Genomic DNA, 15,545 nt, shown 5'->3' on the forward strand with positions numbered 1-15,545 from the left:
TGGACATGTCACTTTTAGAAATAGGTCATTTTTAGGCTATTTTTGAACTTGGTTAATAACTTAATACTTAGATTTCAATTTTCTGATTTGCATCAGTAATTTGAAGGAGTCATCAGTTGTTTTTAGTCATTATTTGGGTTCATAATGGGCTTTTGAAAAGTCCCAATACTCACTCCATATAACTATCATGCATGAAAAGAAGTTGTTTTTGAGTATTGGATTGCTTAGAATGATTCTTGGAAAAGATCTAGAACCAGCTACAGGGCAAAAAGGAGGAAATGATTTGAACGAAGGGTCAAAGCACTTGAATCTCTTAGATCTACCATCTTTCTTGAATTTCTATATCACATTGCATCTTGCACGCATCCTCATGATGCTTGGACAACCCTAGAAGGAGTCTTTGGTAAACTTGATATAATGAGAAAATTTAGATTGGAGGATTAGCTCATAGGTCTAGACTCTAAACCCTTGTGATTTTGACAATATTCAAGACTTCTTTAAATTTAATTCTAGTAGATTGGAGATTTCTAATTGTGGCATTACTAAAGATGATGAACAATTGATATTATCTATTCTTACCAAACTAGGTCTTGAATATTCAATCTTTGTTTCTACATTTTATGCTATTATGGATGCTCTTGGTCATGCATAGAAAATGCTTTCTCTTGATAAATTTATAGCACAACTCACAAGGGAACAAAGTTAGCACACATAGGCCAATTGAAGCCTACAATGCAGCAAGCATTGGTTGCAAATAACTCCACTTCAAAGGCTTCTAATGGCAAAGGAAAGAAGCAACATAAGTACCCTAAGCAACATGACAAAGTTGATGATTCTTCTCAACAATATAAGTCTGAATCCAAGTCCTCTTCAAGACAAGAAACATCTAGAAGAAAGAAAGAAAAATGTGCATATTGTAAAAAGCTAGGACATGATAAGCATAAATGTTTCCATAAGAAAATTCATGAGCTCGCTCACATTCGTCAAAAGAAAAATATCAAGTTTCCTTCATCAGAGTCTACTCTTACACATATGGCAACCTCTACATCTACATCCATCCAAAGGTAAAGGTAAAGGACATGCACTCATTGCTTCCACACAACTTAAGCAAGGTAGATGGCTTATTGATTCAGGTGCATCCCATCATATGACATCTTCTATGGATATATTTTCTTCTATTGAGCCTTGTCATTCTCCACATATATTGATGGGTAACAACACATACATGAAGTTTTGCAAGATAGTTCTATTCCAACAGGAGAAGGGACATTTAACGATGTTCTTTGTGTACCATCTTTGATCACTAATTTCCTTTCCATTTACCGAATTACTCATGGGGCACAAGATAAAATTGTTGAGGTCACTCTCGATTATGTCTACATTGGGGACATGGAGGCTAGAGATGCCTTTGCTATGAGAGTTGTTTTGATTAAGTAAAAACAGGTTTTAAAGGACCTGAAACCTTACAATAGCAAAGTTCTAGAAAGTAGCAAGAGAAAAGAACAACAGAGAGAAGAAACCAAAAAAAATATGAAGCAGACCTCAGAAAACAAAAAAGAGGTCACAGAAGACAGTGTTGGAAAAGACAACAAAAGTCCAACAAAGGTACATCAATCGACCAGCTAAGGAGTATTAATCAAATTCTCAGCCTGGTCCACCAGAGAATGCATGGTTTCAGTAGTAGCTTTCACCTCTTCTTTCTTATTGGTTTCCCCAATCTTCTTCGAATGGGCCCAAGTATGCTTGCTAGGTCCTTGAGAATTAGCCGCCAGGGGGAAATCCTAGCCTTTATCTGCCTCATTCTTCTTCAGGAAATTAGTCATATTATCCACCGATTGTTTAAGCTATTTATCCATGTTACCCAACCTAGTTTCAAGTTTTGACACCTTCCCCTAGGTACTGCTAATGTCCTTGTCCATAACCCTCTGCTTAGCTTCCATCACAGGGATCTTATGCATTAGATTTTTCACTTCTTCCACGTTTCCTATGACCTTTGAAAGCCTATCAATGTGCTGTCCTAAGGTTCTTTCCCCTCTGGTCGTTTTGCTCAATTGTTCCATTTCCTTGTTCAATAGCACCATTTTATGCTTGAGGATGCCAATGTCCTTCTGAATAGAGCTAGGGTTACCAAATAGGCCTCTAGAGGACCCTAGCCCGCCACCAGCAAAATCATCCCCATTAGATTTAGACTCCTGTTCACCATCATCAGCATAGTCAGAATCCTCATTCGTCTTATTGACATTTTTATTATCCTGTCGCCGCACAAACTTCCTTCTCCTCTCCAAGCATTGAGCCAAAGACTCATCATCAGAATGAGGAGAAGCCCTCTCATCATGACAACCCTTGCCCTTTCCTTTGCTACGTCCCCTGTTTTTGATATGCTCTCTGACAATTTCTTCAACATAGTCACTTTCTCTCTCCCGGTCAGAATCCTCCTTCTCAACATTCTTTTTCTTTTTTTTTGTGCTGCCACCCGAACCTTTTTTTGGGCTAACCAGGAACCCCTTCGGCCTCATCTTGCGTATTAGAGTCGTAGCCCTTTTCCTAAATGCTCTCTTTAGTATCTTGATCACCCCCTTTAAGGTTTTTGGGTTTCAGGATTTTTTTGGATTTGAACACATTCATAATCAAAACCATTAAACCTTCATGGCAGACATGTTCTCCAGTTGGGTCACGCTGGATGGCTTGGGTAGAAATGGAAAGAGATTGCAACAGATAAGAAGGAAAATTCACCCTAATATCATGTCGAAAATGGTTTGCTAGCACAAAGTGGTAACCATACAATATTGTATATCTACCATCCAAAGTTAAATATTCCATAATAACAAAGAACAGAAACTGCCACGGATGAGACACAAAATCCGGGTTAAAATAAGAATTACCTATCTTAACCAGATGATTTCTTTCCTGTTTAGTCTTGACAAAGTCATCAATCGCCTTATCCGAGATCTTCCTTTCCCTATAAAAATTCATCCCGTCCAAATCCAAACTAGTAGCTTCAGCAATGATCTCTTCCATGACCTCCATCCTCTGGTTCCCAACCAACCTCGAGCCGTCCTTCCAAGATTTAATGAACTGGTGCATCATGCATCAGAGTTGTTGATGATGATGATGATCCTTTGCTATGAGAGTTGTTGATCATGCATCATGCTTGTATTCCTTTTCACACTTTGTTGTTGATGATGATGATATCATGATGTACCTACCTCTTTACCAAGGGTGAGTTTTGTAAGTGGGGAAAACTTTGGACACTTGCATCATTGTGTTCTTGAGTCAAGTGTTGATAATTGTACTCCTCTTGCTTCTACTATTCAGTAGGATGATCATATTGCTTCAGAATTTGCAGTGTGGGATGACTTTGGATGACATTTGAGCTTTGTTTGTTGAGTCTCATATTGCAGATTTGGGAGACATACTTGAGGGGGTTTCTCTACTCTTTGATGATAGCATCATAGTAGGAGATACTTCTTCACCTTCTTTGGAGATTGGAATTTGTAACTCTTCAACTTCACTTAGTTTATTACATCTTATAAGTCAACTTGATGGTGTATTGAAATCTTTGTGTTTAGAGACACCTATTCAATCTTCAAAAATTCATACTTAGAGACCACCGTCCTCCTTCCATTTTCACATGGATTGGCTTCTTTATCATTTGATGTAATTATTTCTTCCTAAGGGGAGACATGTTACTTGTATGCATTAGATTCTCTTTTGTTTGCAGGTACACTTCATTAGCATTGGAGCTTCTTAATTATGGGGGGGAATATCATGTCTCCTGCCATCCTTCTTATGGGGGGATCATTGATTGTATATACATGATGTATGTAGTTCTTGGGGGGTCTTGAGTATATCCATCCATTCATTGTGTGTTTTCATCTCTATTTTTGGGGAACGGTTTTTCCCATGAGGTTTTCTCTCTTTCTCCGCTTTATGAGAGATTACATTTCATGTATTCTTTTGCATAATTGTACATGGGTACCTAAAATAGCCTAGTTATTGGGACCCATCTTGTATTCTGAGTTAAAGTACATCCCCCTAAGTTACACTTAAGAGAGGGTGTTGGTGTAATTAAATATTCACAAAGTATACTTTACTTAAGCCTACTTAGGATAATGCATTGCATAGTAGTTTGTCATTGAGAGACCTAGGAGTTTGTACATTAGTTAAGCACATGGTGTAGGAGAATTCCACTCTAGGCGATGATATTTGTTATCTTAATCCACCTTTGGTACACATATCACATTATCATCCTCATCGTTGCAAATACTACACTGCATAATGGAGGATGATCCACCTTTGGTGGACATGTGATTCCACCTTGTGTAGGTCATAGCTTTTGTTTTTCCTTATCATTGTCTCTTATCACCTTTACTACATAAGGAGGCCTATTATGTACATTTCAATCAATCCATTGGACTCCATCAATCAATGTCCATGTAATTCATTGGTGATCATTATCAATAATATCATTCTTGCATCTTAATGCATTTGTCTTGCCAATCTCTTGTGGAAGTTATCTTGGTTTGTCATTTCATCTCAGGGGTGTTGTAGAGTCACCTAAAACTCAACAGTCTTGTTATGGCCCCCTCCTCTCTTCTCTCGTTCTTTGTTGTTGCTTGTTTGCTCTTGTTGTTGTGGTCATTTTCCTTCAGGCCTCATTTGGTGTCCCTGCTGTGGCCAGCCTTTTTGCCTTTTATTTGGTAGTTCCTTTGACCCTCTGTGATATTTTGTTGTACATTAATAAGTTTATCTTATCTTGTAGCAAAGATATATAAAGTGCAATTAAAATAGAGTCTATCCCGAGAGTTTATCCCATGAATTATCCCATGATCAGTATAAAACAATTTGTACTAATTTAAAACTTTCACTCACAATAACATCATTTCTCGACGTCAATAATCATGCACATTGGAAGAGCATAGTAACAAATGATATTTAATTACAAGACAAACTTACAACAAAAATGATGCTTTTAAAAATCTTCTTTCTATAAATTTTGTACGCACTGACTTATTAGAGACACCAACCCCCACTTGTGAATTTCTAGGTACAAACCTACTGGAGGCACAACCCTCATAACAAAGTTCCATCTTCAATTTTGCTCCTTCAATGGATGGACATTCCAATCTTCTTTATACAAATTTATTCACTCCATGCTTGCTTTTTCATTATTAATGTCTTTCATTGATTCATTCTCAATATATATATATATATATAGTCTTCCTGAGTTCTTCTGAAATTCTCTTGTACGAATCAACTTATAACATATTCATGTATCTGCACCAAAAGGTGATGCTCCAAATCAGGCATATGGTTTGTGGCCAAGTCTGCTCTTGATCGGCCTCATACCTTACTCCAATATGCTGATAAAATTTGCCTTCGTACACTGATCCAGTTTGCCTATATCCTTCTCCAAAAGAGAATTATGAAATCTGTACCAAAGCTAGTGTAGAGTCTGCACCAAAATGCTAATATCATATCTGCTTAAATATCTTTGACAAGGTCTGCCCAAAAACGCTTATGAATCTTCAACAATCTGGATATAAACTATATAGCATTATTTAGCCAACTCCCCTTGAATTCTTTATATTAACTAACCTTTATATTTTTTCCTTTTTTACAAATTGATACTCAAAATTCTCCCATAAATTTTCACACATATTTTTTTATAGATCTGTGGAAAGATCTTATTTTTGAGCTCTTTACAAAATAATACTCAATAAACGCTTGCTTCTAACACTTAACAACTTTCTATATATACCATCAAGATGCCTTGAGGTAGCATCTTTTTCAAGGTGTGCAATTTGAATGCTCAGATCTCTCAAAAAATGGATAAGAAATTGCAGATTTGGAGCTGATGATTGAGCTTTCAGAACACCCCAAAGATAATTTACAATCAAAACACCCTATTGTAGAAAAAGAAAAGTTGTGCTCCACTGGGATGTCCCATATGTTGGTACCCCTGTTCCTGTACTGGGGATGGCTTTCAAACATACCCTAATTTTTTATATAACATTATGCTCATTTACAATGAAAACATTTGAATTTTGATCATTTGGTTGCCAATTGTCATGTGAAATTTCAGATCATGTCTAATGCTATGTGTTACGCTTCTACAATGCGGTGAATGCTTTATCAATATTATTGTACGAACATATGCAATTCCTCTATAGTTTTAAAAATTTCCCCATATTTTAACAGTTGTCCCCTAAAAAATGACCCAAAAATACCCCCATACCAGAAACATGGCTCACTGTATCCTGTAGTCCTTGTCCCTGAAATTTGGTGGAACAGAGGAAAATTAATTGATTTTTTTGGGAACATTAACATACTTTGCCTTTTAAAAATATTTAATACTTGTTCTTAAGACTTTCCCACAACATTAATCAAAGTGGCATTTTGAGGAACAAGTCTTATTTATGAACATTATTAAAATCTAAAATATTTGATGGCATTATGGTTTGGTATTGAGTATTGTTTGACTACAATTCATATATGCAATTGTGAGAATTTTGTGGCTCCAAGATTCCAAACTTAAAGTTTTGGTTTGTCATTTTTCTGGATTTTGAAAAACAAGATTTTGAATATGTCCAACTCAGAGGTCACAGGATAACAGCCACACTGTAACTAATATTGTAGACTAATCACAAATTTACAATGGATGAAGTTTCACAAAGAAAAAATGAGCATTATCAGCAGAATATTAGATAATTTAAAAATAATATGAATATATCTAAAGCACAAAAAATAAAATAAAATAAATCTGTAATATTCTATAACATTTCTGTGCAACTTGAAACATCATACCCTAGCTTGTCAATTATAGATTTAATAAAAAATAATTGATTTACTGCAACATTTAAATGATCAACTGGAAATGAGGGAACAGGATCAAGCCACACAAGAATAAACATTGGAAAAACTGATTTCTCGGAGAAAACTACCATAAAAGAGGATTCTAATGGTCTCCTTATTTGTTATCCTTATTCCATAGTCTTTGGCCTCTTGGTTACAAAAGAAGCAAGAACATAGGAAGTTCTTCCCACTCTTGCATTCCCCTCTTGTTCTTGTTAAAATCTACCTACAATCATATCTGCACTCTGGTTGAGCATTCAATGTATGTGTAACTTGCATGCATCCTCTATTTCCCTAAATGCTTAAGTTGGATCTACAATGCTATTTATTCTTGTGTAAGCTCTGACAAAAACTGAAAAGACACAATAAAGAAGAAAAATATAGAACTAGGAATACTCAAGGCATTTTTCGCTGCTGGACAAAATCACTGCTTACAGAAGACTGATGGCACCATCATTGCCCTGAGACTAACAAAATTGATCAGGTGGTTTAATTGCACTAGTTGAGGATTGTCCAAATTTGGATCAGAAAATGGGATATGTTGCACTATGACTTTATGATGGAGGTAAAAAAACTTGGGTGCCAATCAAAATTGAATAGTCCTGCATAGGCTTCTCTCAAAAAGTTACACCTTCTATAAGATGGAGGACAAAAGAACTTTGAAGAGGAGTTTTCACACCAGACATGATCACAGAACCACGTCTGATGCAACCAACTGTTTGTCTGCATCAGAGAATGGTCTGTGGTGTTCCAAATTCTTCATTTGGCCTTTATCTTGGGTGTTTCTGGCTTCTGGTTGAGATTGAAAAAGCATACCAAGAGATGTATAGATGAGAAGATTGAAGAATTGAATCCGAGTGAGCATTGAGTGTGTAGGCTGTAGTTTAGTGAGGGAACTGTGAGAGTTGGTGAATGATCTTCTAGGTGCACAATGGTGAATGTTCCTGTTTGCTGTATGCCCAAGAAACCTAAGATTGTAATGAGACTGGAGATTCTGGATGATGTCTTCAGTTTCTCTTGTTGGAGTGTTTATCCTAAAATGTGGGTTTTTCCGGTCTAATCCTTTGGCCACTATTTTTGTTGCTTGCTCTTGTTCCTTCATGTTCAGATGTTTATGTTTCAATTCTTAATCCACTATAAGCGAAGCTTCAGAATGGAATATCCATCCTAGTTTATGGACTACCTTGATAAAAAATTGCAGATTTATTATAATATGAGGACTTTTACAAGAAAAATAATCCATGTGACTGCGTGCTGATTTTTGATTTGATAGATTTCTTTTGAGAGTAATTTGATAGATTTTACGGAAAGTTACCATCCTACATTTGGCTTACAAACATGCCCCATGAGAGCAATTCAATGGTCACTGATTTGCAATCAGCAATTTAACAATCCCAGTGAAGAGTGCCTTTCACAAGAAGTTGATTCCTTTGGACAGTGAGACAGTGATTTAACAGTTATCTTTAATTTGACAGTCCACTTGGACAGCAACAGTAATTTGATCATTCTGGAAAGCAATGATTTGACCTCTTTGCACAATCATTCCATTATTTGGTCATCCCTCTGGACAACACCTTTTGCAGGAACAGTACTTTGACTTTGATGCCTTTGGACAGTGATTTAATGCACAACAGATTTGATAGCAATTTCTCCTTTCTCCCTTCAAATTTTCCTCTATTGATATGAAATATTGTTAAGAATGAATGAACAGAGTTTTAGAGATTTGGATGGCACACATTTCAATGACTCTATGCATGTATTTTTATCACATGGGGAGGTTACATTGGTTATTGTACATTGTAAGTGTTGTCTTAAGCATAATGAAAGTGGTGTTTCTACCTCATTAATATATGCAATATATTCCTGTGAGAACAGTTTAACCTTCTGTTTAACATTACATTATATCCACTCAACCTTGCTTGGCAATTGAGCTTTTATTCTAGTTTGTGCATTTTTCTTCGTCTCTCCTTGTCAGCATTACCTTATTTTGCAAAACATCATCATTGCCCAACTCTTTTTAAGCATTTGGTGCAGTTCACGATGGGGGTTAATAATTCACCACCTTTATCATGTAGCATAGAAAGTCATAGAGGATATTAGTGCCCATTTGCTCAACTATTAAGTGGACCATACTAAAAGTTGTCTGACAATCTCAAACTTGTTCTGTAGACTCACATTTCTAACATGCTAATTGGCAGACGGGCCTGTATGATGGACATAGTAAAGAAACATGTCTCCATCCGTCCTAGACATTAATCAGCAATAGAGCTTTTAATTACATAGCGTCTCTTTAAAGGAGGAGCTCTGCAGGCCTCGGAGGGCTTACAAAACCCAAACTTTGTTGCAAGACTACATGCAAGGCCAAAATTATATTAGTGCATCAATTAAATAAAGCACCCGTATCAATACTTTTTCTTATGGTCTTTTTTGGTAGTCTGCAAGCAAGATGAACCTCGAAGCAAGTCATGCATTGGCAAGTGTACCTCTGAAAAATTTCATTTTAAAAATGTCAATAATCCATTTTGTCTTGGTCATTTATAAATATACTTGAAGCAAGATTGATGTATTTAAAGGAAGTTAGTAATTCATATTACAATACTAGCTCATTTGTGTTTAGTGAGGTAGGGCATGCAAATAAAGTTTCTGAGCAGCTTTCAGAATGCACACTGTTTGCATCACAAGCTTTTTGAATCTGAGAGCTTTATATTGGGCCCTTTTGTTAGTGGTCATTGCCAATGGAAATGTATTAAAAATTCTAAGATTATTCTAAAACAAAATCAAATATTCCAGTTGTTGAGGATTTTACTTCACTGCAATATCTAACTATTTGTCAGAAAAAATTGAGACTTGGTACTTATGGTGAGATGCAAATCAGTTTGATTTCTTTAACATGCAAGACTAGCGCTGCTTTATTCTTTGCTCTCTTTCGAATACTCTACATTTTTCCAGCTCTTTTTTGACAGTGATATTATTTCATCTGTTCTTGCAGTGATGCCGAGCCTCCGTCCATCTGTAAGTTCCATAAGCTTATTAGAAAATCTTTGAGATCTTTCAAAGATAGTCATGATTTCTATCTTCAATATAATGGACAATGATTAAGAGATTAATGCATAACTCATAGAGAAGATTGACCAATTGATTGCATATGTACAACTCTTGGTCAGCCTGGTTCAATCTTTATCGTTGCCAGTTCCTCCCACCATCTCAACTGCTAGTAAAGACTCCATACTTGCTGCAAGAAAATTGTCATAATTGTGGAAGAAATGAAGATATGGACACGGAATTCGCTAACACAGACTATATTTGATTGACGAGGCAATAAAGCTACACCAGAGTATTCAAACTGAAATTGACTGTATCCGCTAATTGAATGCTAAACTTGAAGATGAATGGATGTCTTTGGAATGGAATATGCCACACTTCAAATTCACGACAAAGATTGATTTTACAATTGTGGTCATATCTGGTATTTAAAAAACTGTCAGTTACCTAGATTGAATGACACAAAGTTGCCAAATGGAGAATGGAGCCACTGGCTGCAAGGTGAGAGGCCAAATAAATAAACTAAGAGCTGAGCTTTGATAAAATGACAAATCTTGAAGAATTTATCAAAAAGATTCGTCATTATGCGTATTGGAGCATAATGAATTTGGCTGGCAATTTTAAGGAACAATTCACTATGCTAATTGAAGTTGAATCATCAAACACATTAGGCGTTGATGTCTTTCCCAACATTGAGTTTGTCAAATTGCAGAACTTTTTTATTCTATTGAAGAAAGCTAATAAATTACAAATAGAGAGAGCAGCAGACAAAGGGCTGCAGAACTTGTTCAGCGGTTCCAGGAAAGAGTTGGTAAGATATTGTAGAATGTCTCAGTGGTAGTTCATAGTTAGATTGTTCATTCTATCTGATAGATATATTCTGATGGGCCAGATTAAGAATTTGTCAAGGAGGCGTTGGCCAAATTTCAGAAATATCAAGAAGTCCAAGGCACATAAAGAGAATCAATTGGAATTGAAGATAAGTCAAATCAACCTTCTTCAAAGAATGTGCCAAAGGTTAAATGGGTGCCAATTTTAGCATGGACTAAAATATTCTAGTATTAGGCTACCCTTCGAATAAAATCTTTTATTATACTAATTTAAGTTGCTTTTATATAAATATATTAAATTTTGAGCCCTAGCTTTTCAGTTATTGCGTCCATTTTGCAGAATGTTGTTCAGAAAAGAAAATAAGAAACTGTGAGCTCTTATTTTTGAAAAGATTAATGAGAATTGTTTGTTGAACTTTGCGTCTAAATTCTTTTCTCTTGATTTGTTATTCGTAAGTTTGATATAAATCAGTTTTCATTTTTCATATGCAACGAAATTTAACTCTATTTATAGCTATACAATTTAATGCACATTCCCTTTAAAAAACAAATAAAGAATTCACTTTTTAAAGTTGTAAACCCTACCTCATGCCAATACAAAATTTGTTATGATTTTACAATTATTGTGAATTGTTAACTTAGGTTTTTGGTAATTGGTAATTGACGAAGCACCAATTTACTTGCCAATAATAATAAATTGGCAAACCAAAGGATAAAGATTTTTAGGATTTTTAGTTGAGAAAAAATTAGCTTAGGGTTAGGTCTAGGTTTAGACTTAAGAACACATCATAAAAAATCATAATGTTGGCCAATTTTTTTTTTTTTAAAACACCTTTTATGAAGCGAGTGCTGATTATCACACTTAGTTTGATCTATACAAAATCTCTTTTATGGTAAGCTTCCATAAAACTTCAATTAGTGTTCCAACAAACATATTTACTATTATGGAAAGGCTTCTTGTAATGATAGACAGCATATCCATGTTACCAAATTGGTCAATAGTGTTGATGTTTTAGCATCAGGAGAAGGAAATCTGAATCTTCTATGATGTTATCATTTTAGAGATATAAGCATTTGACATTCTGACTCTGATATCTATCTTGTATTGCTAAGAAGTATGCATACATCACTGTCTGATATACATGACAGAGGCATATCTATACGTACATGTATTCATAATAATGTATGTATACATGTACGTATACATACACCTCTGTTATGTATGTATATTATTTATGACAGTATAAATATGCATTATGGTCGATCAACTTGAGTGGTCAATCTTCATGTTACACATGACAGACTTTGCTGTCGGATTTATTATAATACATAATAGATATCATTGTCGGGTTTCATGTTACCCGTAACTGGAAATTATAATGACTTTTGCTATTCTCGACTAATGACATTGTCGACGTGTTAAGCATGCTTCTAATATCGGGTCTTCAACCCGTAACTAATCCCATTATAAGCATGCGATTTATATTGCAATATAAGCCCAGTGTTATCAACAGTTACGTAGTTAACATGCCTTCGAAGAGGCATGTCCCTACGTGGCCTTTGGGCCACGTAAGGGCATGACTCTTCGGAGTCATGACCGCTTCTTCATGTATATATTTGAGATCGCTAACCTGCAGTGAAAATATATACAACAAGACATACAAGTACCTGCAGAGCTCTCATAATATTATTGCTATTATCATTCACAATACTTGTCTTACAGTGATCCAGTAAAAGCTATCAGTGTTGAGGAAGGAAGAATTTAAAGAACCTGCTGCAATCACAAAGAAGATAAGTAAAGTCATTTGTTCTTTCAATTCAGAAATTAAAAGCACTTATTTGTAATTGTTTTACTATCAGAGATCCTATATTTTAACATGGTATCAGAGCAGTATTGATTAAAAAACCATTGCAAAATTTAAATTTTTGAGTCTAATTTAAAAAGAAAATAAAATTTTAAAAGGAGCATTAAAAGATGGTGAACCATGTAAGAATTGAAGATAGATTAGATGGAGCTTCAAATTTTTCCTCTTGGAAAATCAAACTCTTAATAATTCTAAGGGAGATGGAATTGGAAAACTACATTGAATCTAAAACACCTATGCCTGAAAACGAATCTGAGAAAGCAACATGGAAAAGGCACAATAATAAGGCTATGAAAATAATCGTAGATTTAGTTAAAGATCATATTCTTCCTTCTATAGCAAATCTCAAAACTGCATTTGATATGTTCTCTACAATTCAAAGTACATTTGAAATTAATAACACAAGCAGATTGCTCACCTTGAAACAAGATCTTCTATACATAAAAATGGAAAATGGGGAATCCATTACATCTTACTTCCTTAGAATCACTAAGTTAAAGGATCAATTAGCTACTATGCAAAATCAAATAGATGATAAAGAATTGAGTATGATCGCCCTTAGAGGACTTCCACTATCATGGGAAAATTTCATAAGAGGTTTAAGCTCTTGTCCTGAACTTCCAAAATTTGATCAATTGAAGAATGAATGCACTCAAGAGGAGTCCAGACTAGCATCCAGAGATTTAAGTTGAAATCAAGATAATGATATTCAAGCCTTGTATTCCAAGTCAAACAAGAAAAGAAAGTTCAATCATAACAAGAAGGGAAACAATAAAAATCATAAATATCACAAAAATAGAGATTGGTCCAAAGTAAGATGATTTAAATGTGACAAGCTTGGTCATTCCTACTACGCATGTCTTGAAAAACAAAAAATTCAAACATCACTGGCAGAAGTTAAAGTAGAAGATAATGAAAAGATAGACAAACATAATTATGCATTTATAGTAGCTCTCTCAAGTGAGTTAAACTCTAATCACGACACTTGGATCCTAGATAGTGGAGCTTCTCGCCATATCTCCGAATTTAGAGACAAGTTTGAGACTCTCTCAAATCATGAATCAGAAGAAGTTACTATTGGAGACAACTCCTCTCATCCAATTAAAGGCATTGGTACATGTTCTATTCAACTAAACTCTGATATCACTCTGCAACTAAAGAACGTCCTTTATGTGCCTAGGATCAAAAGAAATATTGTCTCCATCTTTGGACTTGCTAATCAAGGGTACCACATTGCATTTCAAGGAAATAAAGTTCTATCTTGGACTAAGAATTCATCTATCAAGAAAGCTATAACCATAGGAGTTAGGGATGGGAGTCTTTATAAATTATGTAAGTTTCAAAACCTAGAATTAAACCTAACTCTTAGTAAAAATAAGACAAACTCCATTGAAATTTGGCATAGAAGATTAGGACATCTTAATTTTCGAGCTTTAGCATCTATAAGTAAAATTGTAAAAGGTCTTCCAAATCTTAATTCTGATCACTCAAGTATTTGTAAAGGGTACGCCTTAGGGAAAAACACTAAACACTCATATCCCAATAGTGTCCATAAATCTTAAAACATACTTGAGTTGATTCATATAGATCTTTGTGGTCCGATGTCAGTTCCCTCTCTAAATGGATGTCAATTTTATGTAATTTTCATTGATGACTATTCTAGAAGAACTTAGATTTATTTTCTAAAACAAAAGGAGCCTTCTGAAGTCTTATCCAAATTTAAAGAATTTAAAGCCCTAGTCGAAAATCAATCAAGTCTAAAGATCAAAACCCTTAGGTCTAACAATGGAGGTGAATTCACTTTTGATATTTTCAAAAACTTTTGTATTTCTATTGGGATTAAGAGGGAGTATTCCATACCTTATAATCCTCAACAGAATGGAATAGCTGAAAGAAAAAATAGAACCATTGTTGAGTTAGCCAGGGCTATGCTACATGATCAAAACCTCCATTATTCTTTTTGGGCTGAAGCTTCCAATACAGTTGTCTATATTCAAAATCGTTGTCCTCACTCTATATTGGAAAACATCACTCCTGAAGAAGCATTTACCAGATTTAAACTGGATTTAAGTCATCTAAGAATTTTTAGGTGTCCAGTCTACATTCACGTTCCAAAAGAAAAGAGAACCAAATTAGAACCTTCTGGGAAGAAAGGAATATTCATTAGTTATAGTGAAACTTCAAAAGGATACAAAATCTACATTCCTGGACAAAGAACTATTGAGATTATTAGAGATGTCATATTCGAAAAAGACACTGCCTTCAAGACTTCAAATAATGATGAATCTATTTCAGAAGAAGATCAAGATACAAAAGTTGAGAGGGAGGAAAATTCTGACATCTCTTCCATGTCAAATCATACTGAATCTGATAACATCAACCTTAACAAAAAAAAGAGACCCCTTTGGGCCAGAAAGATGTTAGCCGAAAATCAAGTTGAACCAGATGATGTAATTCAGGAGAGCAAAAGAACCAGAAACCAATCCTGTTATGTTGCTCTGTTATCTAAACTCATTAAATCTGAACCTAACAATGTTAAGGAAGCACTTTCACATCAATCACAAAAAGAAGCCATGATTGACGAATATAATTCAATATTGAAAAACGATGTTTGGGAAATTGTACCAAGACCTAAAAACAAATCTGTTGTTTCTTCCAAATGGTTATTCAAGATTAAACATGCTGCAGATGGAAGTATTGAAAAATACAAGGCAAGATTTGTGGCCCGAGGTTTCTCTCAAAAGGAGGGAATTGATTATGATGAGACCTTTGCACTCGTTGCCAAATATACTTTAGTTAGAACTATTCTAGCTATTGCTGCATCTAAAGGATGGAAAGTTCACCAAATGGATGTCAAAACAACGTTTCTCAATGGAAAGATTGATGAAGAAGTTTATGTTGAACAACCATAAGGGTTCAGTATCTTTAATCCCTAGACTCATGTTTGTAAATT

General features: G+C 35.0%; 1 protein-coding gene across 1 annotated transcript in view; it reads left to right on the forward strand.

Annotated features, from left to right (window-relative positions):
• Positions 1–11,038, forward strand: part of LOC149571260 (uncharacterized) — a 30,251-nt gene extending 19,213 nt beyond the window's left edge. The window contains exons 2-3 of the mRNA XM_089812819.1: positions 9,845–9,867; positions 10,020–11,038. Of these exons, the coding sequence (XP_089668945.1) occupies positions 9,845–9,867; positions 10,020–10,070 (74 nt within the window). The 3' untranslated portion in view covers positions 10,071–11,038. The remainder of the gene's footprint in view (positions 1–9,844; positions 9,868–10,019) is intronic.
• The last annotated feature ends 4,507 nt before the right edge of the window (positions 11,039–15,545 follow it).

Source organism: Cupressus sempervirens, chromosome 2 (genome assembly GCF_028749045.1).
Source record: "Cupressus sempervirens isolate cs-2001-9-10 chromosome 2, ASM2874904v1, whole genome shotgun sequence".
NCBI lineage: Eukaryota > Viridiplantae > Streptophyta > Pinopsida > Cupressales > Cupressaceae > Cupressus > Cupressus sempervirens.